This window comes from Hemicordylus capensis, chromosome 3 (assembly GCF_027244095.1).
Source record: "Hemicordylus capensis ecotype Gifberg chromosome 3, rHemCap1.1.pri, whole genome shotgun sequence".
Classification (NCBI taxonomy): domain Eukaryota; kingdom Metazoa; phylum Chordata; class Lepidosauria; order Squamata; family Cordylidae; genus Hemicordylus; species Hemicordylus capensis.
The window spans coordinates 204,138,728-204,164,413 of record NC_069659.1 but is presented as its reverse complement, the minus strand read 5'-3'; the positions used below and the strand labels follow the sequence as shown (position 1 = coordinate 204,164,413).

The 25,686-nt window shown below is 44.7% G+C and overlaps 1 protein-coding gene across 1 annotated transcript; it reads left to right on the top strand.

The window, feature by feature from the left end:
* The first annotated feature begins 1,958 nt into the window (after nucleotides 1-1,958).
* Nucleotides 1,959-25,321, top strand: LOC128348969 (dual specificity protein phosphatase 13-like). Its single transcript, XM_053304774.1, has 3 exons — nucleotides 1,959-2,149; nucleotides 17,857-18,074; nucleotides 20,990-25,321. The coding sequence occupies exons 1-3, from the start codon at nucleotides 1,980-1,982 to the stop codon at nucleotides 21,199-21,201; spliced, it is 600 nt and encodes a 199-aa protein (XP_053160749.1). The 5' UTR covers nucleotides 1,959-1,979; the 3' UTR covers nucleotides 21,202-25,321.
* Nucleotides 25,322-25,686: the final 365 nt, after the last annotated feature.

The window sequence follows — 25,686 nt, the reverse complement described above, 5'->3', positions numbered from 1 at the left end:
CCGCCTTAAGCTAGTAAAGGTAACTCTCAGTAATTTCAGTAGTGCTTCTCATGGGTAACTTTGTCTGAATGCTACCCCATAATAAGCAGTAGCAACTTTGAAAAGCAGCATTATAGGAAAACAATATAGCTGATAACAGTTCAATCTCAATCCAATAGATGGCATGTTAATTTAAAGTTGCTTTTGCCCTTAGAGTGCATATCTTCTTTTCCATTAGGTTTTTTGGTTAATCCTTGCAGTATTTTTGGTTACTCCATATTTGTACAATTTTGATACTGTAAGCTGCTTTGAATAGGTTGAGAGGAGAGCTGATCTTGTGGTAGCTAGCATGCACTGTCCCCTTTGCTAAGCAGGGTTCACCCTGGTTTGCATTTGAATGGGAGACTACTATAAGATATCCCCCTTAGGGATGGGGCCGCTCTGGGAAGAGCACTTGCATACAGAAGGTCCCAAGTTCCCTCACTGGCACCTCCAGCATAAGGCTGAGAGAGACTCCTGCCTGCAATCTTGGAGAAGCTGCTGCCAGTCTGTGTAGACAATACTGAGCTAGATGGACCAATGGTCTGACTCAATTTAAGGCAGAACACAAAAGTTGTAATGAATAAATAAAACAAGGATGAAACCATCCAGGCTCAGCAATATACACATATCAGCAGCAAAGAAGAAATACTAGTGTTCTTAACATTTTTCATACAAAGTGGGAATAGATTTTTCACTAGAGAGAGCCCCTCAAATTTCTTTTACTTTCATTTAACTGGTAAAACAACCAGAGATTATAAAAAGAGATACCTTATTGGCTTCTGATGAACGTTCATTAATTAGAAACTTGGATATAGCTTGATTTTGGCCCCTCATTTGAATGTTGCAAATGTGACCTTCTCCAGCTGCATGCTGTTTCCCCTCACACACTCCACCGTGAGAAATGAAATAGTCTATATTGCATATATTGTAATGAGCTTTCAAAGCATTTTCAGGCAATTTAGACAACTAGCAGAACTCCTTTCCCCATTTTTCAAGATATTTTTGCATTCTCCTGCCTTTTTTTGCTGGAGGTTGGGTGGAAGATGACAGACAGCTAGGCTGCTCAATTCTAAAGAGAGACATTTGCAGAAGGAGCCATGCCTTCAAGGCCTGGCAGCTCTCTGCTCCACAAGGCTCAGCCTCCTCCTATCACCTGCAGGGGCAAATGTGAACTTTTGGCTCCAAAAATAAGCTTTGTCATGGGAGTTTTAGTACCAGAGTGCAATCTACTATCTAGCCTGCCGGGCTGAAGAAGACTGCTTGCTAGAGGCTTGCAACATGAAGCCAGCCTCTTCTTCCTTGTGTGTGCACTGCAGTCAGTGACTGGCCTACTTCAGAGTGCTGAAAATACAGAACAAATTGCATTCTTTATTGAGTTGCTAAAGAGCAGGTACATGTTAATGCTAAATAAAGAACTGTTCTTTGAAATAAAGAACGGGTGGCAAGCCTAATGTTATCCCCTGAAAAACGAATAGCAGCTTCAGGAAATGATTTAAACTGGGAAAGTGGCATGAGAGGGAAGGGTTAAACACCACCTTCCTCCCTGCGCCACTTCTTTGGTCTTCAAGTTTAAAAACAAAAACAAAGCAGGAAAGCAGAAGATTCTGGTAACAACTCTCCTGCATTCCACCGTTTTGACCCAAATACCTAGCCTCAAGCTGTGAGTTTCTCAGTTTAAACCCTGACGTCTCTGAAAAACACCAACATCTGTCCATTTTCAGCAAGCTTCATTTATTCCCTGGATCTGGAATATCTAAAAAGAGAAAATGCCATTTGCTTCTGCAGTATATTATTGCAATATTCTCTGCTGTTGCTCTATCCACTAGTTATGTGTCTGTGAGATATAAAGCACAGAGCAAGAAGATGTGCACCTGTTTCTCTCTGTCAAATGTCAGAAGAGTAGCTGTAGCTCAGCAGACCTCTGCAATGACAGTATCAGGAGACCGTCTGAGTATCATATGATAGCCAAAGGATTCGTTTCTGAAATGACTACCACCCTTTGCACAATGAAGAACACTCTCAAATCTGCCACACCCTCCATGGAAGAGCTGGAGCATGTTTTGGACAGCTGCAGGATGGAACTACGTGAAGTAGATGAAGTGTGGCCCCATCTTTATATAGGCAACATGTAAGTGTTATCTGGAACAAAATCACTAGCTGAGCATGAGATGATTTGTCAAAATAAGCTATTTTACAGCAGTGCTGTGTGAGAACTGGGGGTAAAACTTGTTGCAAATGAAGGACAGATATGTACGCAATGGAGACAGAATTTGAAAATTGTTTCCATTGTTTTGCTTCTCAGCCTTTTGGCTATGATCAAGCGTGGCATTGTTTTGCTTTGTCTTTCCTCAGCAGTGAGAATTTCAGCACAGCCTTCAAAACAGAAAGTGCTTTTATAAAATCTGTGTGTACAGTATTAATACATGACTGATAGGAGAGAAAGGAATGTATTTGAATCGATTTGACTTTTGTTCCTCCGAGGAGCTCAGGATAGCAAGATGTCCCCCCACCCACAAGACACACACATTTAATCACCACAGCAACCCTGTGAGATAAGTCAGGCTGAGCGTAGGTGACTGGCTCAAGGCCACATAGCAGGCTAAATGAGTGAGTGGGGAATTCAGTCTGGGGCTCCTTTGGTGGCATAGCTAGATTGGAGGTGGCCAGGGGGCAAAATCCACAGTGTGGCTCTTGCCCACTCCCCTTCACTCACAGTCCTCCCACCCTTCACTCATTGCCCTCCCCCACTGCTTGCCCCCACCCTGCTTCACTCATCACCCAACACGGCCCTTGACCCAACTACCAGTGAGAACAGGCCTGCTTAAATGGGCCTCCTGTCCTTTCTGGGATCGGGGCTGTGCCGACATGGAATTGGGGTTACAAAGTGACAGCGGCATGGTGACAAGGGGTGGCCGTGAAGGTGAGGGCAAGCACCCGGGGGGGGGCAGGGGAGCCAGCAAGCGCAGTGGCTCCCAAGCACCTGTGGGCACCCGTGTCCTGGGTTCATTGCAGGCCCTCAAGCAATTGTGGCTATGCCACTGGTCTCCTCGGTCCTAGCCCAACAATCTAGCTACCACACCACACTGGCTTTCCAGCACAGACAATACTACCCCCACAGCTACACATTTCTGTGCCAAAAGAGCTTCTCTGTTAAGGGAACCTACTTTTCTGCACCCAGAAAACCTAGGCTCTACACCCAAATGATGCATATCACAAAGCTTCATATAGCAGTGCACAAACTCTTTCTGTTTTGCATACTCTGTGTTTTCTGAGTGAGATACATGATTTTAATAATTTTCAGTTGGGAGGAGGAATGATGTGTTGGCAGGTAGATAAAGGTGGATAAGGGTATATGGGCAAGGAGAGCAAACTCAAAAGGTCAGAGCGTAAGATAAGTAATCTGACAGGGTACAGAAGGTCCACTACCTATTGGAACGTTCTGCCCGTCCATTTTAAAATATCTCTGCAAGATAATGTTTTGCTTTCAAAGTTGAGATTCTCAGGCATGCAGATTGAATGTCAGTTTACAATTTTTCTGTTGTAACCAGGCTCAATGTAGTTGCAATGCTGCAAATGCCTTCTGATGTGTTATGTAACCCTGTTCCCCACTGCCCATGAACACAGCATTTGTATGAAGAGACAAACACCGTACTCAGGGAGAAATCTTGCCTGTGATTAGGACTGCTGGGGTGTCAATGTTTCTTCCTAATCATGAGGAGGATCTCTTTCCAAGGATAGCAGTTGTCTATTTCGAGTCAACAATCACTGTACTCATGGAAGGCAAGGGTACATGCTTAATCAGCACAGGGGTGGGGCTTGCCACTAGGTTACATTGTAAAATGTGTAAATATCTGTATATGGCTACAATAATGCCTCAACAGAGCTTGTGTTTCACTGATCTATGCAAATACCATTTCCAAACATTATCCATACATAATGCTCTTTTATGATTTTACCCTGCTCTGTACCTTTTTGACAGCATACTCCTATGGAGTGCTATCTGTACCAAGTCTGTACTTGATATCCTTAAACACAGCACTTGACATCCTGACATCCTAACTAAGGAAGTGCGCTTGAGGAAGGATGTTGCTCAGATGAATTCTGCTTCATCGGAGGCTTGCATTCCAGACAAGTGTGGTAATAACGTAATGCTGTTCTGCCAAGCTTTTGGACGTAGCTCAAGGACATTGTGCAAACAAAGGAATGTCTGCTCGAGATTAGACCTTGCACTAGCCAAAGATATTGACAAGTTGCACAATACTCATTGCACAACATTGTTACACAATACTGTTGCACAACATTTGTTGCATAACCTTGTATAGGTCCCAGGGAAGGTCTTCCACTAGCAATTGTGCAACCTGACTGAGAACCACAAATTTGTACAGCTCCACAACCTTCTTGCGCAAACTCAACTCATGTGTGAATCAGAGAGACAACAAAGAAGAAATAAGAGTTTTGTCCTGACAGTACACAACCATACCTCCTGCAACTCTTTGCCATATCCAGAGTACAGTGGCTACTGGGCTGTATTTAATTAGGATTAGAAATGAATATCCACTGAATCATTCCAGCATGAGGCCTAATGTAAAGTCGTGAAATGAATAAGGCCAAACAATACATGATGTGGGACATCTATGGCTACATTTCCCACAGTTGTGGGTGATTCCAAATGAGATCGGAGCAGTGGTGTTGGAGGGGGAGGGAGGAGTGTTTAACCCCTTTACCATTCTCCGCGTCTCAATCTGCCCTCACAAAAAGTTCCTGTTATTCGCTCTTCAGAGGAAAGAATATAGTAACCATCCCCACCCCCCACTGCAGAGCAAATAGAAGCTCGCAGGGCAGTTTAGATGGGGAATTTAAATGGAGACTGATAAACACCATAAAACAGGGAAGCCAGTATTTCTTGGGATTCCCATAGTCCGGTTGGATCTTAAGGGCCATTGCCTCCGGGTAGAGTGAAGAGGGGTAATCTGAGGACATTCCACAGCCTTTGTGCAAAACTCATTAAAGCAATGCCTGCCAGGCGAGCTGAACTAAAAGAGATTTTTTTTTTAAAGGTTGTCATACAATTTCATTGTGACCCAAATAAGCCACAAGACAGGACAGCTAGTTAGATAACATCAGGAAAGCCAGGCTGAGCCATGAATTCGCACACAGAGACTGTCCTGTACATTTTAGGACTAAATTACAAGGGACTGCTCAGTGAGACTCCTTAACTGATAGGCTAATCCAGGTTAAGCAATCTCTGTTGACCCCTATACAAACTTCTGAGTTAGGCTTGTTCACACATCTGAACAATGATGATTGTCGGGACGTCGCCATGTTACCTGGTTGCCTGTGTGGCACTGTGAAGTCTAGAGGAGGGTGTGGCATCCCTCCTGTGGGGCTTCTGTTCCCTTCAGGGGATGGCAGGGATGAAAAGGGTCCAGGCTGGTTGGGTCCTGGTGGGGTCGAGAGGGCAAGGCAGGGAGCACTACAGGGAACAGCTCCATACAGATGTGCATGGAACTGCAGACAGCTGGTTTGGCAGCCGTGGGGGTTACCTTTAAGGAGCAGGGTGGGTGCTCTCCCCCTCCCCCACTGTGTTTCGCCCTCCAGCGCTATCTGCAAAATCACTGGCATGGGATGGCAGTATGCTTCCTTGCCACACCGGTCAGCATCAAATCAGAAGTGCCCAACGCGCTAGAAAACTGGAGGAGAATAAACTCAGTGGCCCATATACCATGCAATATCCCACGGGCAGTTTCTGCACTGCTGCAGACCTGTGACACAATGGCCACTGGAAATAATGGCCATAGTGTTGTGCAATGGCATTTGTGCAATTTCCGGCATTTGCGAAATAGTGCTCTTGCACAACAATGTTGCTTTTGTTTTCAATGCAACAGTAGCATAGGCAGTGTGGGCCCACATGTTGGTCCATTTATGCAGCCCTGTTTGTCAGATCCAGTAGGGCTACCAGAAGTCTGAAATATTAATCATTGTGATCATACCTGAAGTGGAATGTATACCAACCAAATAAAGCATAAGTTGATATGTGTGATCAGGGAGATCCAGGTTCAAGTGTGATCAGGGAGATCCAGGTTCAAGTCCCCACTCAACTTTAAAGCTCACTGAGGGGTCTTGGGCCAGGCATTCTCAGCCTAATCTCATTTACAGGGTTGCAAAGTGGGGGGATAGGGCCATGTACATCACCCTGAGCTCCTTGAAAGAAGGGGAAAAAAAATTGTAACAAACACACACAATTCCAAACTGTACCTCAAAGTCCTGTTTATATTTATCCATCCAAACTGGCCTTGAAGCTGCTGCAGCTCTTCACTGTAGTAGATCCCTCTTGCTTTCTCAAAGGTCAGGCTGGTATTTGTACTGCAAGAGCAGGTCTTTTTGTGCCAGCAAAATTGCTTGGTTGATTGAAAAATCCAAATCTTCTACAGAATAGCAACTGTGCATAGTAAAAATATTCACTAAATTCATGTTAAATAATCCAGTTAGTCAAATTTACAATTCCAGTCAGTAAACAATTTCAAAATATTCATGCCCAGCAGGAGGCCATTAACTAACCATTACTCTGAATTCTTATAAACATTCTGAAATCTGGTGCAAAATGTCAGCCCCGCCCCACGTGTCTGATTTGTTTCATCTATCTGTCTGTCTATCTATCTATCTCACAAATTATTACCTTATCCACTAAGGCCAGGAATGGTAGGGCCAAGTTGTACTAGAGCAAGCCAAAGTGGGGGGTGGCATTTTGTGAGCATTTTCTTTCCCTGCCCCCACAAGCCATGCTCCCTTTTTAGTGATCTTTGGGGCGGGGCTCCCTCCAGTTAATTTAAATTATTCAAAGCCCTTTCCAAGTGTTCTAAACCCAGGTACATTGATCCCTAGTTGATTTCTAACTAACATTTCAGTACAGCACTCTGTGCAAGGCTGGCTGACCTGATGCTTCTAGAAAATCGCCCTCTGCAAATATATACATTTAATGTTAGAGTACTTCACTTCTTTGCAGCATATGATCATACATCTCCAAATAAACCACAAGCTGCCAACATCCTCTAACTATGAAGGCAGCAATCCTGATAATTACTAGACAAGAGAAGGAGGTGGAGATTTCAGGCCAGCCATACATCAGGCATGTCTACTTGTGCAAATTGTTGAGAAATCAGGATAATTAAAGCTGTCTGCAAAAAGAGCATTTTGTGTTCTGCAGAAGCAAAAGTATATACTCTATCAAATGTGCCTGAGTTATACCCTGATCTGTCTCCCATTCTGTCAGATTTATTATATCCCTGGCAACACATTGGCAGACTCAAGAATTCCTCCCCCCACACCGCCCCATATCTTTTTTCTTTCATATATATTGCACAAATTATTATCTTATCCACTAAGGCCAAGAATGGTAGGGCCAATTTGTACTAGGGCAAGCCAGAGTATGGTGAGGGGGACATTTTGTGAGCATTTTCTGCCCCTGCCCCCACAAGCCATGCTCCCTTTTTAGTAATCTTCTGGAGGGCTCCCTCCAGTTAATTTATGTTATTTTATTCAAAGTCCTTTTCAAGTGTTCTAAACCCTAGATGACAAATGTAAGTGGACCAGCTAGCTATACATCCCGGCATCAATATGCTCTGTGGTCACATCGGCCTGTGTTCTTAGTTATAGCATTTGTTTGAGGAGAGCAATATTGAACTCAGGGCACTTCCTCCACATGATTTGGAACCCTGGGTGTTCCAGGGTTTTAAATGGCATGGTGGAAGTGACCTCCTCCCCCCCACACATTCTGCACTGCCCTCCTCAAACACTGAACCTGGGGATGTTGGGAGTGTGCCTATGGAGTGCCTTGGTATTGGGCGCAGGACTAATTGGTGCACTTCCATTACCTCTACAATTTACCGAGATGTTGAACAACTGCACAGGGCTCATGTCTGACTCCCTGGGGCTTCACACCTATAAACACTTAATAGAAACTAGGTTTAGTTGTTACCACAATTTCCAGGCATTTGCTCCACACACTGATAATGGCAAGCATTTTTAATATCCACACTGCCTCACAATGATGGTTTGTCCTGTAGTGATGTGCACGGAACCGTGGAGGTGCCTCTTTAAGGGTGGGGGAGGGTTCACTTACCCCTCCCACCACTTTCCCCCCGACTGCGCTCTGTTTTTAGTGAAATCCATGGGGCGGTAGCGTACCTCCCTGCTGCCCCTTCCCCCGTTCTTGGCTGGAAGTAGCCGGAAGTATCACCTGTGCGTGTGCCTGAGGTACACTGCTGCCTCATGGATTTCACTAAAAATGGAGCGCCGGTAGGGGGAAAGAGGTGTGTGGGGGTAAGTGCACCCTCCCCTGCCTTTAAAGAGGCACCCCTGCCAGCATTGAACCTTCGAGCCAACGCCGCCTTCGAACCGGTTAGGAGGCCTTTAGAATCGCCTCCGGACCAGTTCGTGCACATGCCTATTTTCCTGGCGTGTATGGGTAATGATGAATGAGTTGCAATCCTCCCCATCTCTGACTATTTTTTAAAAAATCTCAAGACCCATCTCTTCACCCAAGCTTTTTAGCTTTTTAAATTTGTAGGTTTTAATTTTATACTGATTTTAAATTGTTATTTTGTTTTAACCTTTTATATGTATTTGAATTGTTCATATCATTGTTAATCGCCCAGAGACGAAAGTTTGGGTGGTCTATAAATTTGATAGATAGATAGATAGATAGATAGATAGATAGATAGATAGATAGATAGTGTTCAGCTTGCTAAATAAATCATTTCAGCTCCTCTGATATCTGCTGCCACTGCCTATTCTCTGAACAAAGAGTTATATCCTCAAGTTGAACCTTTTTATTTATGTGCCAGTGGACTATTAAATTAATGTGAGTATTTAAAAGGATTGATAGCTATCGGGGAAATCACGTCAGTCAAATCTTGAACAATGCCAATAGGAACAAATAACTTCCTATATCTGATGAAATAGGCTCTTCTCTATGACAGCTCCTGCCACAATATATTTGTTAGCCTTAAGGTGTTTTCTTACAGGGTATTTTCTAGTTTACGCACTGTAACAGTTTCGTTACACGTTCACTAAATGCCCCTCCATTTTGCCCATGTTACGACATCAGTGTCAATACGTTGTCAGCAGGTTACCATTCATATTTTCCATGCTCTGTTTCAGATTTAATTGTTTTGTAATTACCCTTTAACATGGCAAAAATGTTGCAGGACAGGATTAGAAATGAGCAGGAAAGTAACTGGTTTTTTTCCGTTGTAGGGAGGCTTGTCACATTTTTTATGCTTGCAGCATGTTGCAGTGTGGACAGTTATTTTCATAATAAATTTATTTATTTATTTATTTATTATTATTTTATTTTGGGGTGGGGGAAGGGAGGGGGTGGGCACAGGTGGTGTGGGTAGTGGGCAAGAGGCTCCCTTCCACCCAGGGGTGTAGCCAGGTTGGAGTGGGCCCAGAGACAAGATTTTAAAATGCCCCCCCAAAGCTCAGCTCATGAAGTAAAGAAATCTTAAATGAGGCTGAATAGTGGTAACAAAAAGCATAGTAAAATTTATCCAGATCTAGATCTAGACCTAGATCTATCTACATACATACATACACACAACACCTATGTGCTACAATAGAACACCATCCTAAATTATTTTTTTTAAGGTTTTATATACTGTGGACAATGCACATCATTTAATGGTACTAGAGAAAGACATGCTGTTCTGGTAGCTCCAGGTCTTAACACTCACATCAGTTTCGGAGAATGAATACAACTGAAGGAGGCCCGGGCGGGTGCGCAGCTGGGGGAGTCAGTCATGTGACTTGCCTCTGGGGGCCCCCCAAGGCAGTGGGCCCCCAGACAACTGCCTCCCCTTGCCCTATTATACTTATGCCCCTGCTTCCGCCCCTTTCCCTGCCGAAAGTGCATTCCCTGGCACTTTTCTGAAGAGGAAGCACATTGAACTTAATCATTTACTTCCATGCCATCTCAATTACAAAAGAAGTGTGAGGATTGGTTGATTTTACAGCCCCTCTCAGTGCGTCCATGAAATAATTTTACCGGGCTAATTTTGCTCTCCTTCCAGAGGTCTCCTTGCGTGGGTGCGGGCTGCCCTCCCTCCCTTACGCACCCCCTCCTCCTCCTTGCAAAGCCACTGCTTTTCTGGAGCCCCACTGCCAGCCCGGCACTGACAGGGAGAAGAAGCGGCAGTGGCAACAACAGCCCGGGTTAAGGAAAGCCCATGACTGTAGGGGTGTGCATGGAACCGCGGAGCTGTGGTCTGGCACTGAGGTGGGGGGTTCCTTTAAGGGCGGGGGAGGGTTTACTTACCCCTCCCGCCGCTTCCCCCCCTCTGGTGCACGTATTCTTGTTAGTAATTGGGGCGGCAGGATACCTCCCTGCCGCCCCTTTCCCCTCTTGGCTGCGGGGTGCATGTGCACATCGCATGCGCGCTTCACGTCTCTGCGACGTGCGCACACTTGTGTGGCTGTGCATGCATATTACGGAGATGTGAAGCGCACGTGACATGTGCACGCACAAAAGGCTTCTTGAAGCCTTTTGCAGCCAAGCGGGGAAAGGGGCGGCAGAGAGGTATCCTGCTGCCCCAATTAATAATGAGAATATGCGCGCCGGAGGGGGGAAAGTGGCGGGAGGGGTAAGTAAACCTTCCCCCGCCCTTAAAGGAACCCCCTCCTAATCCGTCTGAACCCCGAACTGCCCATGTCCAGACCAGTCCGGAGGCCTGTAGAATGGCCTCCGGACCGGTACGGGCATGTCACTACATGACTGCCAGTCCCAGAGGAGTCACTGCTCTTGCCCGTGTGGGGTGGGGGACACAGAGACCGGACCTGCTCCCGGGAAGCCTGTTCCCCCCGCACCGCATCTTCAGATTGCCCGCTCCGCGTGAAGACCCCGCTCCGCTCCGCGTCTGAAGACCCCGCTCCGTGTCTTCAGATTGCTTGCCCTCACTGGAGGAGCACTCACTTCCCCTCCACCTCCTCCCTCTCCACCACTGAATTTTTTTTTTTTTAATTTTCTATTTAAAAAGTTGATACTGATGTATAAAAATGTCTAGGCTGGATTTTGGAGATATGAGGGGATGTTGAGGGTATTTTTATTTTATTTTTATTTATTATTTATTTTTTATTTCTTCCCCTCCTCCTTTCTTTCATTTTTGTCTTGACATGGGGTAGATATGTGGGAGGGCTGGGGCCTACTGAGACATGGTATACAATGAATTAAAGCAAATAATGGGGTGGTGTTTATTGGTAGGTTTTGATGGTGGCTAGACTGACATATGTATTAAAGTGAAAGACCAAATGAATTTGGGGAGAAGGCTTGATAGAGATTTTGGGTCGAGTGGTGATAGCAGAATTTACAATATGGATAGAAGATTAGGGTCTATAAAGTTTTAATTTGAAAGGCGGGTCGGGTAGATTAATGGTTTGTTATTTTTTTATTATCCCTTTTTTTCCTTTCTTTTTTTTTCTTTCTCTTCTTTTTCTTAATGTTTAATTTCTTCTCTCCCTAAGTTTTCCAGAGGTGTGTTGTTGTTCTTTTTTTGTTTGTTTTTTTGTTTTTTTGATGTTTTTTCTTTTGATTAATTAGGATAAGGTAAATCATAGTGTATAGTTGTTATTATTTAGAGATATCAAATACTGATAATAGTTCAAAGTTTGGAACATTTCAAAGAAGATTGGAAACTTTATTCATTGTTTTTAAAGAATTGTTCCTCTAATATAGATCTTACAGCTGATTCTGGAGTTGAGCAGGGGGGGTAGGCTTATGGTTTGTTTTTAAAGCTTTAAGATAAACTTTAGATTTGTTATTTCACGAAGGAGATGAGCGGGAAGTCCATTCTTGTTGTTGTGTTTGTTATGGTTGTTATTAGTGTAAAAAAAAATCAATAAAAATTAAATGTTTAAAAAAAACCAAAAACCTATCTTTGCTCGCCTTGTGCAAGCCTGCAGTGTTTTGAAACAGCACTTCCCCCTCCTGGTGAATTTGCACAAGTGCACTGAGAAAATAAATAAATAAATAAATAAATAAATAAATAAGAAATAAAATTAAGAAATGAAATAAAATAATTTCAGTCACTTCAGTGATCCCCCTCTCCCTCTACAACTCCATTGGCCCAGAATGGAGGAGGAGGATGCATTCCAGAGGTGGAACATGGAAGCTCCCTGCCTAGAAAAACTTCTGCAGAGACTGGCAATATAGACTGGCAAAACACATAGACATATAGACTTGTCACATTGCATATAATACTGCCTGAGAATCGCTGCACTCGTGGTTTCAAACTGCTGCCTCCTTCCATTACACTTTGCAACACTTTAAGCGTTGCAGATCTCATAGTCTGGAAAACACCCAGGACTCTTGATTGTGTCTGCTGCATAAAACAAGATCTCCTTTTAGAAATAAGTAATTTATCTATCCACTGTGTGAAACAAGATGCTGAACTAGATAGGCCTTGGGCCTGATCCAGCAGCTGTTCTTACTTCTTAACCCAAAGCCAATTTAGATCAATGGAATCTCTCCAGTTTTCCAATAGGCATTGGGTCAGATCTTTCTTAAGTAAACTTATTCCAGCATTGAGACTGTACCATATGCTTCAGGAACCACTGGAATGCTTAGAAGTGTAGTATTTATACAGCATGTTCCCTGGAAATGTTTTCTGAGTCAATGACAATGGAGGCTTCTTTGCTTCGAAATGAAACAACAAATACCAATTATTCAGAGTGCAGGGAGCCTTCTGCACGCACGCGCAGAAGGCAGGGAAGGGGGCGGGCGGACGGGCGGACATCTCCCCGCCGCCTGCCCGAGCGCTATAGGACTCTGTCCGGGGCGAGATTTAAAGAGCTAAAATGGCTTGAGGGGGCTTCGGGGGCGGCAGGGAAGTATCCTTCCGCCCGATTTTGAAGACAAGAAGGAGCCCCGGAGCGGCGAGCAGGCGGAGAGCGATTCTGTGGCGCATTTTTTAAACGAATTATGGCGCCAAAGCAGCAAAGCGCGGGAGGGGTGAGTAAAGCCCCCCCGCCCTTAATGGAACCCCCCACCCTAACCCTCCCAAACCAAAACCACCCCTTGTCCGGACCGGTTCGGAGGCCAGTAGAATGGCCTCCGAACCGGTCCGTGCACACTACTACTTACAAAGGCCGCCCCATGTAGAGCCCATTGCAATAGTCAAACCGGGAGGTTACCAGCTGATGCACCACTGTTTTGAGGTCATCCTCTTCAAGGAATGGGCGCAACTGTTGAATCAGCCGGAGCTGATAGAAAGCACTCCTGGCTATGGCCTCCACCTGAGATACCAGGGTGAGGCCTGGGTCCAGGAGTACTCCCAAGCTGCACACCTGCTCCTTCTCTTCGCGTGTAACCCCATCCAGCACAGGAAGATCTAACTCACCCCTCAGATTCTGAGCCCCCACAATGAGCACCTCCATCTTGCTTGGATTCAGCTTCAATTTGTTATCCCTCATCCAGCCCATTACTGCCTGTAGGCAGGCATTTAGAGAATGAGTGACATTTCCTGAAGATGAAAAGGAGAAGTAGAGAAGTAGAAGAACTATGCCTCTGAGGTACCCCTATGTGTTCCTTCAACCGTACCCAATTTGGTTCATATTGGTCCAGGTGTTGCGAAGTTGATGGGATACACACGCACACGGATGGATACACACACGGACACACACACGGAATGCCGGGTGATCTCATAAGCTACTGGAGCTTTCCCAGACTGCAGGCTTTGCCATTGGTTTAATGAGAAGCTTTACTACGGGTTCGAAGTTGCCCCTCAAAACCAACAAAAAAGTGGATTTTTTAACCCAATATAAATTGGGCTACACTCTAATGCACAATTTAAAAAACCACAAATTGTGTGAAGTGCTCTCCAATAGCTCACAGGGACTTTGGGGTAAATTTGGCTGATATGTGAATGCACCCCCTCCATTTCAGAGAAGATGTGAACTAAAATCCGGGTGTGAAAAATGCCCTGGAGAGTAGGATAAGAATTATGGAAGTAAGGGATCAATTCAGTTTACTCAAGTTTGGAGAGATGTATTTGTTTAAGAATGATTTTGATGTTGTAGATGGTCAGTTATCAAATGCTCTGCTTTTATTTCTTTGGGTGCCCTTCCCCCACATTCTTCTTTGAATTGTAATATTGCATTGTATGTGTTTTTAATTTTTAATTTAATAATTTAAAATTTAAAATTTATTTTAAAATATAACTTTATTTGAAGTTAAAAACAAACAAATTTAAACCGCAGTTTTATTACTGCAACTTGTTTTTATCCCACAGACACAGAAGATGTGGTGTAAAATCAGCTTGTTACAAAGAGGCCCTATTTCAGAATTTCAAAGGAAGGGGTGGTGACTATCCCTGTGATGTGTGTGCATGCACAGCCCTTCACATCCCAACAAAATGATTATTAAATCTGTATGCAAACATTATCCAGCAGCCTTCTGCTCAGAATTTGAAAGCAGTGCCAAGCAAAGCTAAAGCAGCAGTTCACAACAGGACACAAATAATGTCCTGTGCTAATGATGCCACATGGTGAAATTCAAGTCAGCTGAACTGATTCTCCATACTGGAGCTTAACCAAGAGCTTATCCAGATAATCTGTTCAAAGTGTGCCCCCTATTGCATTAGCCTTTCAGGAAAGTCCTGCAAATCCTTATTCAAAGGCAATAGTATAATATAATATCCAAAAGGCAGAGATTTGTCAGAATCCCACTTATATTTTTTAAAAAGTCACTAAGGCTGTTCACACGTGCACCCTAACACAGGCTAGGGAAGCCCAGCCTGGGTTAGGTTGTGCATGAGAACCACCAGGATATCCCAATCCCGGCAGGGCAGCGCCATCTAACCCAGTTTTTAAACCCAGCTCTTAACCAGGGTTAAGAGCACGAGTGAGCTCTTCACCCAGGCTCTGGGATCGTGTGGTTGCTAGGGCTACAGCAGACACGGAGATGGGCACCTAGAGTGCCCTTCTCCTGGGGTAATCCCCTAATGCATAGTGCATGTCGCATGGTGTACTGTGGGATATCCAGAGGATGGGATGCATTGTCCTGGCCTCCAGAGCTCTGCACTGTGCCACGAAGTATGGATAGTCTGTGAGAGCAGTCCATGCTCCCAGCAACAGTCAAGTGCTTGTTGAGGGTTAAGATGAGTTCACCCAGTCTGTCCCTCCCCCATCCACCTGCCTGCTGCCCCGCCCACCCAGTCGTGGAAATAATAAAACATTATTTTCTAATAGTAGAGCAGTATAGCATGACAATTAGTGAAAGAACCCTTAATAATGGTGGGTTTATACAGCTTTATTTGCTGAATAATGTGGGCTAATGGCACCAGATCTTTTTGAGCTGGTATGGCAGTGTTTTAGGGATTCATATCTGTTGTGTAAATATGTATGGCAAGTATAAGATAAAATGGCTTCTACTTTTATGGTTACTGATGCTGGTTGGCCATCCTGTGTTAGACCGACAGCTTGCTAATATCCAGAGGACTGGCTGATATTCCAGCAATTAGAGCTAATGTCCAGAGATATTCTCCTGACAGCTGAGAATCCCAAACCAACTTGCTTAGGCCCTTCAGCTAATGGGAGTGATCAGAGAAAACAATCTGGGATCAGTTTGCTATTTTAATCTGGAGAAAAGGGAGCTGTGCATTTAGCTGGAGTTAACTAAATAAAGGTGCAGCTTTGGGACCACAATTGCTGTTCTCAGGAAGCCGATGCTGGTTTCGTCCATTAGCAAACAAAGGGTGCAGCCTGACTGCTGGAATTTGAATGAGTAGGCAAGATGGGGCCAGCAGAGAGGGGGGGTGGAACTTCCTCTCACTAATCGATAAAACCTCCTTTCTCTGCCAGCACAAGAGAGATATTGTCATAGCTCCTACCAGATCCAGAGCGCGGGGGCGGGGGGGGGGGAGTTCACTGGGGCAAATCCTTTACTGCAGGAGATTCACAGTAGGCTCACTGTGAGATTCACTTTATTTTAAATGTGGGACAAACCACTCTTTCCACATAAGATTCCGGGGTGGTGGTGGTGGTTAAAGTGGCAAAATCCTCCATAGAAGGGCTGAGCAGTCCTAGGCCTCCAAAGGCGTGTGACTAAGGCAGACCCAAAATGAAGAGTAGCACACTTCACCAAAAAAGGTTTATTATTAGATTAAAAGAAAAACAAATATGCAATAAGAACAACTGTCTCTTCATAAAACAGACTGTAAGAGAGAAGTTTCATTAACCCGGCAATGCAGATTCAAGCAATACAATAAAGGAAAATAACTCCCCTTACGCGTCTAACTGAACTGGTTGCTATCTTATTACTCACAGGCAGGGATCTTCCTGCTTTCTCCAGCCTCCCTGGCTATGGCCTTCCATTTCCCCAGCAGCTTCTCAGCCAGCTGCTTCCTCAGGGCACTTCTGGGTGCTTTCCTGACTGCAGGAGAAGGTGGTGTAAAATCCCACAGCCTAATGATTTGAAGCTGTCGTTGGATTTAACACCACTTCCTCCCAGAGAAAGAGAGATTGAGGAGAGGAGGGGGTGGGAGATTGACAGCTTTCCCTCACCTCTTCTCCTGTGGTGAATTTGTACATGGCCAACTTTCTTGCTTCTCTCTTCCCTTGACTAATGGGCTCGCTGTCCACCATGCCTCCCCGCTGCAGCTGGGCATGGGTGGGGAGGTGCCCCCTCACCTTGGTCTTCCTACAGTCACGTCACTGGGTGGACCCCTCTGAAACCTGCCCCCCCCACAGATTTGTGTAGGATTCAGCACCACGATTTGTGTAAGAGTACTGGGTTAGGGTTAAAAAAAAAAGGTGAAAAATAGTCTGCCTCTGTGCAATCCTATGCACTCTTACTTGTGAGGAAGCCCATTCAACTTAATGGTTTACTTCTGAGTAAACCCAGGAAGCCCAAATATTGTTTTCAAAACTTAAAAAACCAGCTACTTTTTTGTAACAGGCATACAATGTTTTAAACCTGAAATGTCAAGATAAGATCTGAATACAGCCTGTGGCTGTGCAAACAGCACCTTGCTGTTCCCATATGCAAGACACTGTCAAAACCCAGATCATACAAACGCACACCAAACCTATATGTTGTGAAGCTATTTTAAGTCACCATCTGGAACAAACCAACAGAAAAAGCTTTTTCTTCTCCTGCTGGTGTGTATATGCAGTTCCCTCAGAATTGGTCCTTTTGTTTTGATTTTCCCAGGCTTTCTGTAGCAGGCAGGGATGCCAACTGTCCTACATTGCGCGGCGGGCTGTCCCTATTTCCCGGGGAGAAATGCTCGTCCCGTTCAGGACTCAATTTCTCCCACTTTTTGGCTTTTTCTTCTTCTTTTACTTAAACAAAAAACAACTTTGAATGCATATGCCTGAAATAGGCTTGGCCTGCCTCATTTGGGAGGTAGGCAGGCCGAGTGAGGGGCTCTTTCACCATCTCTCCCGCCTGCCTCCAGCACACCCACCCCACCCTGACTTCGACTGTCATAGTTTGGGAGGCAGGCAGAGCTCCCCACACCGCCACCACTGCGCAGTGACAGCCACCACCAGTAAGCACGCCCACCCAGCAGCTGGCTCCAGAGGACCTGGCTGCGCCCTTTCCACCTAGCACCAAGTCCCGCCCCAGGTGGCCCTGCCCCCAAGACTCCCCCCGACTCCCCCCGTGTCCCGAGTTCGGGTAACGTAATGTTGGCAAACCTATTAGCAGGGCCCCTGGGACGTCTCACTGCTTGGGAAAGGAGGGGATGTTCATTTACTTACGCCCCATTAAGATAGCTGTGAAATTCGGTTACACTGCACTCTTTCACTGACCTACCCACTTTCATTTCTCTTTCCTGTTAGTGTGGTTGCACACAACAAGGAAGAACTGAGGAAATGTGGCATCACCCATGTACTGAATGCAGCACATGCTGCCTGGGGAAGCAAAGGAAGCCAAGACTTCTATGGCAAGGAAATCCATTACTATGGAATAGCAGCAGAAGACTCCACAGACTTTGACCTTAGCATACATTTTCATCCTGCTTCAAAATATATCCATGAAGTACTAAGTGCACCAAATGGTGAGTGCTTGTCCAGATGGAAACACTGCACAGAAGACACAGTTTCACTCATTCATCTATGGGGAGAGGTGCTTGCAGACATGACAGCCTGACAATTCTGCCCTGAGTCTCTGAAAAGCTGTTGTCTGTGCAGAGCTTCAACCTTATCACTCAAACCCTTGACCAGTAGACCTCAATGATAGGACAAAATTAATCATAACCTGAAACAACCTATGGAGCAGAGCTCCCAAATAAGCAGCCTGCAGTGGTGATGTGATCTGGGAGTTTCCAAACGTAAAGGCCCACCAATTCTGGCCCTGGCCCCCTTTGAAATTCCAGAGGGCAAGTCAGGATTCTCTCGACACCAGACAGGAAAGCAGCAACCATTGTCACAGGAGGAAGAAGACTTAATATATTGGTAGCCTAGTAGCATTAGAAGCTAGGAAAAGAGCAGAACTTGATGGGATGGAGAGGAGGCGTAAAGGGGGCATAAAGATGTGTGTATGTGCCTGCATGCCTGGGAAAGAAAAGGGCAATACGTGGGTCAGATATGCATACAGGCCCTTAGTTATAGTTCAGCATGGGGGATTGGATCTGTGACCATTGTCTGAGCTGACAACACTTGTGAATTTCCCAACTTGAAATTCTAACTTTGGGTGCATACAGACATACCTGAAAATGGGAGTTGCTGCATTTTCCTCCACATCGTTATGCCACCAGCCCCTGCTTTCATAATGTAATTAATACATGGCTTCAGCTACTTGAATACTGATACTGTACATCAGGTGGGCTTTCTGGAATTTCCCTCCTTTTAAAGGTGCAGCGTGAATGATCATTCAGTTGAATTTTGGTTCTTTGTCTTGTGCTTTTTAAAAACCAACTTTTTAAAGTTGCTGGAGGATGAGGGTAGGGTGGGAATTGACCGTGTGAGATCCCTGTGCCAGCTAGCCAGGGATCCCTGTGCCAGCTAGGACCAAACAGGAAGAACCAGTCCCCTGCACCAAATTCAGTCTCAAAGGTAAGATTGTTTATTATTTATTTATTTATTTATTCAATTCCTATACTGCCCTTCCAAAAATGGCTCAGGGCGTATAGTTTGGTTGTACAAAATGCAGTGAACACCATGGCTGGCTCAAGGGTAACCCTAATCCACCCGGGTTCCTCCCCACTGCCATTGCCTGCCCGCCCTCCTGGCTGCAACCTCCGCCACGGTGGAATGTTGTGGAGGTGCTGGGCAGGCAGCAAGGAGCACATGCCTGCCCTCCTCATCACAGCCACCTCCACCTGCTGCTTTGCAGTGGCGAGTAGGATGGGTGAGAGAGCAGGTATTCCCCATTGCCCACCTGCCCGCCATGCTGCTGCAAAAGCATGGGCAGGGGTAGAGGTTGTGGGGAAGGGTCAATGGGTGGCCAATGCTGGGTCTCACATGACCCAGGCTGTCATCCCTGCCCACTTTGTGCCCTAAGCGGGCGCTGAGCTCCCTTAGCAGGTGGGCTGGCCAGCCCTGGTGAACACACTTCCTCAATGGACCCACTGCTCACATTAATATATACATTGATATGTATCCTTTGCTTCTTCTCTAGCCAGTTCACTATTCCTAGTTTCTTGTTACCAAGGAACAACCAGAGTTGCCATCTCTTTGTCCAGAGATGATGATGTTCTAAAGATGAGCATCAATAACTGAAAAGAGATCATGGAATTCATTGTCTTGGCAAATGTGTCCAGAATCCAGCCCCTTGGAATGCTTTTCTTTTCTTACACATCACTCGGGGGGGGGGGTAAAGCCCCCTTTTAGCAGAAAAAAATGACAGTACAATCAAATTCTACAAAATAAGCACATCTGCATAAATACTAAGCTGTATAATTTTCTTTGGGAAACAGACCTGCGACAAAATGGCAGATGCGGTTCAACGTTAACAAGTATAAAGTGATGCATATTGGGGCAAAAAGTCCCAACTTCTCATATACTTTGATGGGGTCTGAGCTGTCAGTGACTGACCAGGAGAGAAATATTGTGGGGGTGGGGCAGGCGGGGTGGACAGCTCACTGTATATGTCGACTCAGTGTGTGGCAGCTGTAGAAATGGCAAATTCCATGCTAGGGATCATTAGGAAGGGGATTGAAAATAAAAATGCTAATATTATAATGCCCTTATACAAATCTATGGTGTGGCCACATTTGGAGTACTGCGTACAGTTCTGGGCACCATATCTTAAGATGGACACTGTAGAACTGGGAAAAGTGCAAAAGAGGGCAACCAAGATGATCAAGGGGCTGGAGCATCTTCCTTATGAGGCAAGGCTACAGCATCTGTGGCTCTTTAGTTTGGAAAAGAGGCAACTAAGGGCAGACATGATAGAAGAGTATAAAATTATGCATGGAGCAGAGATTGGGGACAGAGATAATTTTTTCTCCCTCTCTCAAACCCTAGAACCAGGGGTAATCCCATGAAACTGAATGCCAGGAAATTTAGGACCAACAAAAGAAAGTACTGTACTTTTTCACACAGCACATTATTAATCTATGGAGTTCTCTGCTGCAAGGTGTGATGACAGTCACCAGATGGCTTTAGAGCAGCTTAGACAAATTCATGGAGGACAGGTCTATCAAAGGCTACGAGCTTGAGGGTTATAGGCCACCTCCAACCTCAGAGGTAGAATGCCCCTGAATACCAATTGCAGAATAGCAACAGCAAGAGAGAGGGCCCACCTCTTGCCTGTGGGCTTCTCAGAGGCATCTGGTGAGCCACTATGTGAAACAGGACGCTGGACTAGATAGGCCTTGGGCCTGATCCTGCAGGGCTGATCTTATGTTCTGATGACCTTTTTTGCAGAGCTGTTCTTATGGTCTTAACACCCAAATGCCCCATTGCAACTTTCTTTGATAGGCTGGAATGGCTCAATGTTCATACTATATTTTATATCATTTTTATTTAGGAAAGATCCTGGTTCACTGCATTCTAGGGAAAAGCAGATCAGCCACCCTGGTCCTAGCATACCTCATGATCTGCCATAACTTCTCATTGGCTGATGCAATTGAAAGGGTCCTCCAGCATCGGGCCATCTCTCCAAACAGAGGATTCCTGAAACAGCTGCAAGACCTAGATCTGGAGCTACGATACAAGATCAACCTGTGTCAACTTCTGTAATGTCAAGAAAGACAAGTTGGTCTAGTAAAAATTAATCTGCCTACTTACCTTTCACTTTCTCTACACTGGACTGAATTTAGTTCAAATCAAGGTCCACAAGTTAGGTCTCTTGCACCTCAAATGTTCACATGTCCACCATCTTGGATTGGGGTAGATGACATCATTACAAACTACACCATTGAGGTGTCCCTGTGTGTCACTCACTACAACTGTACCAAATTTGGTTCAAATAAGTTAGACAGTCCTCAAGTTAGTGCACTTGCACCTCAAGAGTTCACATGTCTGCCATCTTGAATTGAGATGGATGACATCACAAACTATGTAGTTGAGGTATCCCTGTGTGTCCCTATAGCTGTAGCAAATTTGGTTCAAATCGGTTAAGTGGTTCACAAGTTAGTCCACTTATTTTTATTGAAACAGGATGCTGCACTAGATGGGCCTTGAGACTGATCCAGCAGGGCTGTTCTTATGTTCTTATTTATTTATTTAACATATTTGTATACCACCCAAAATGCAAGTCTCTGGGCAGTTTACAACAATACAATAAAACAACAAATAAAAAGGTTAAACCATTACAACAATTTAAAATTTTTTTAAAGTGTTAAAACTATTAAAAACCATTAAACTATTAAAACAGTATTAAAAGCCTGGGTGAACAAATGTGTCTTGACTGCCTTTTTAAAAGTTGTAAGAGATGGGGAAGCTCTTATTTCAGCAGGGAGCATGTTCCAAAGTTTTGGGGCAGCAATGGAGAAGGCCCATCCCTGAGCAGCCACCAGACGAGCCGGTGGCACTGCAGATGAACTTCTCTTGATGATCTCAATGGGTGGTGTGGTTCATAGCGAAGAAGACGTTCTCTTTAATACCCAGGGCCCAAGGTGTTTTGGGCTTTATAGACTATAACCAAGACCCTGTATTTTGCCCAGAAACCTATCGGCAACCAGTGTAGATCTTTTAAGATAGGAGTGGTATGGTCTCTCCGAGATGACCCGGAGACCAACCTGGCTGCTGCATTCTGGACCAACTGCCGTTTCTAGACTACATACAAAGGCAGCCCCACATACAGCGCATTGCACGAGTCACGTCTGGAGGTGACCAGCAGATGTACTACTGTTCTGAGATCATTTATCTCAAGAAATGGATGCAGCTGGAATATCAGCCAAAGCTCATAAAAGGCACCTCTGGCCACTACCTCAACCAGGGACACCAGGGAGAAGTTTGTGTCAAGAAGCACCCCCAGACTATGTACCTGTTCCTTCTGGGGAAGTGTGACCACATCCAGAACTGGCAGATCAAAATCATCTCCTGAGTTCCAACCCCGCACAATTAGTAGCTCCATCGTATCTGGATTCAGTCTCAGCTTGTTATCTCTCATCCAGCCCATCACTGCCTCCAGGCAGGCATCTAGAGAGGTTATGCAAACCATGACACAATATCCTTAATTTCACATGCTAGCAAAATAATGCTTAGGCTCATCCAACGCAGATTAGAGCCCTACATGGAAAGGGAAATGCTGGATGTTCAAGCCGGTTTCAGAAAAGACCGAGGAACAAGAGACATCATTGCTGCTGCACACTGGATAATTGAGAAAGCCAAAGAATACCAAAAAGAAGTCAATATGTCCTTTATTGACTACAGAAAAGCTTTTTATTGTGTCAACCATGTCAAGCTGTGGAATATACTTAGGAAAATGGGCATCCCAGAACATTGCATTGTTCTCATGAGAAACCTATACACAGGACAGAACATGGTGAAATAGACTGGTTCCAGATCGGCAAAGGAGCAAGACAAGGCTGTATACTTTCGCCATCTTTATTCAATTTATATGCTGAACATATACTGAGAGAATCTGGATTGGAAGAAAATGAGTGTGGTTTTAAAGTTGGAGGAAGAAACATCTGTAACCTGTGCTACGCTGATGACACCACTCTGATATCTGAGAATGTGGATGATCTGCAAGCTCTAGTAATGAAAGTTAAGGAGCACAGTGAAAAAATGGGACGACAACTAAATGTAAAGAAGACTAAACTAATGACAACGGGTACAGCAACCAGCCTCAGAATTGACAATGAAGGCGCTGAAGTGGTGGATAGCTTCTGCCTTTTAGGATTGACCGTCAACAGTAAAGGATCCAGCAGTCAAGAAATACGCTGCAGACTAGCACTTGGTAGGGTTGCAATGAAGGCCTTGGAATGGATATTTAGATGCCATGACATGTCTATACCTACAATGATTAGAATCATTTGGACAATGATTTTTCCCATGACACTCTATGGATGTGCAAGCTGGACTCTGAAGAAGCAAGACAGAAAAAGCACTGACACTTTTGAACTTTGGTGCTGGAGAAGACCTTTGAGGATACCATGGACAGCCAGGAAAACAAACAAATGGATCGTAGAACAAATCAATCTAGAATTTTCACTTGAAGCAAAAATGACCAGGCTCAAACTATCATACTTCGGACACATTATGTGAAGATCCAGCTCGCTTGAGAAGTCCATAATGCTGGGAAAAGTTGAAGAAAAGAGAAGAAGAGGATGACCAGCAGCAAGGTGGATGGGCTAGAGAGTACTACAGCAATGAATGCACCACTGAGAGACCTTAAAGGACAAGTTAAAGACCAATCATCCTGGAGAGAATCTATCTATGTGGTCACTAAGAATCGCCACCAACTTGATGGCACTTAAGCAATCAATCAATCAATCAATCAAAAATATCTTCTCCTGATGATGATGGCATGGAGAAAAAGATGTGTGTGTCATCAGCATATTGATAACACCCTGCACCAAATCTCCTGATGATCTCTCCCAGCAGTTTCATTTAGATGTTAAACAACATCGGAGACAATATGTAGCCCTGAGGGACATCATACCGAAGTTCAGATTTTGAAGTCCCGAGGGACACCATCTGGAATCTGCCTGTGAGGTAGGAGTGGGACCACTGCAAAGCAGTGCCTCTCACCCCCAACCCCCTCAGATGTTCCAGTTGAATACTATCATCAATAGAATCGAAAGCTGCCAAGAGGTCCAAAAGGACCAACAGAGTCACACTTCCTCTGTCAATTCTCAATTGGAGATCATTCATCAGGCCGACCAAGGCAGTCTCCACTCCATAGTCCACCTGAAAGCCAGTCTGAAACAGGTCTAGACAATCAGTTTCATCCAAGACTGCCTGGAGTTGGGAGGCCACCACCCTCTCAATTACCTTGCCCAATCACGGAAGGTTGGAGACAGGCCTATAGTTGCTTAACTCTGAGGGATCCAATGCAGGCTTCTTCAAAAGAGGTCTAATAATTGCCTCCTTAAGGCAAGGAGGCATCCTGCCCTCCCTCAGAGAAGCATTTATGATCTCTACTAGGCCTTCTATAACAACTTCCCTGCCAGATAGCATAATCCATGTCAGGCAAGGTTCAAGAGAATGGGTGGTAGGCCACACTGCTCCAATCTCCACTTGCACCTCAAAAGTTTACGTATCTGCCATCTTGAATCAGGGTGGGCATCTTCACAAACTACACCAATGAGGTGTCACTCACTACAAATGCACTTAATTTGGTTCAACTCAGTTAGACAGTCCACAAGTTAGCCTACTTGCACCTCAAACAGTCACTCGTCTACCATCTTGAACTGGAGAGGATGACATAATCACAAACTATGCTGTTGAGGTGTCTCTGTGTGTCCCTACAACTGTACCTGATTTGGTTCATATTGGTCCAGGTATTGTGAAGTTGAGGTGGGGGCAACACACATGGGCACACACAATGCAGGGTGATCTAATAAGCCTATTGGAAAGTAGGCTAAAAAATGACCAACGGGCAACAGCTGCTAGAGGGAGAGTTTAATCGTGCTGCAGTCGCAGCATCACTATTAAGACTGAGACTAAGCATTTTCTCAATGGGAATTTCAAAGGCTTCTTTTAGAAACTACATGAAAAGTCCTTGAAAATCTAGAATGTTGGAGAGGTCAAGATTTGTGAACAATCTGTTTTGTATTGAGAGATTTGTGAATTTTCTGTATTTCTTTTAGGCTGATTGAGTTGGTTAATTATAAGATTTAACAACAATAAGAATGTATTTTAATAGCACTTTAGGAGTGCTCAGAAAGCTGTATGTATAACAGTACAGTAATCCTTACTACAATCTTGTACGATAAGTTATTGTTATTGATGATCTCTAAATGGATGTAAAATTTAAGATCACATTTGCAAAAACATTTGTCATTAATTGTCACCTTGCATTTCATTTGCCAGAGTTTGTATTCCCTTCTGTTATCTTCATTTGGACAGGCCTTCCAATTTCGAAAAGAAGTCTTCTTCCCTTTTATAGCTTCCTTGACATTACCTGATATCCATCCTGGCATCATCCTGGACTTAGTGGTACCTTATCTCCTTTTGGGTATACAATCTAACTGGGCAGAATAATCAATAAGTAAAAACAGAATCATCCAGTAATATAAAAGAGCCAGCGTGGTGTAGTGGTTAGAGTGCTGG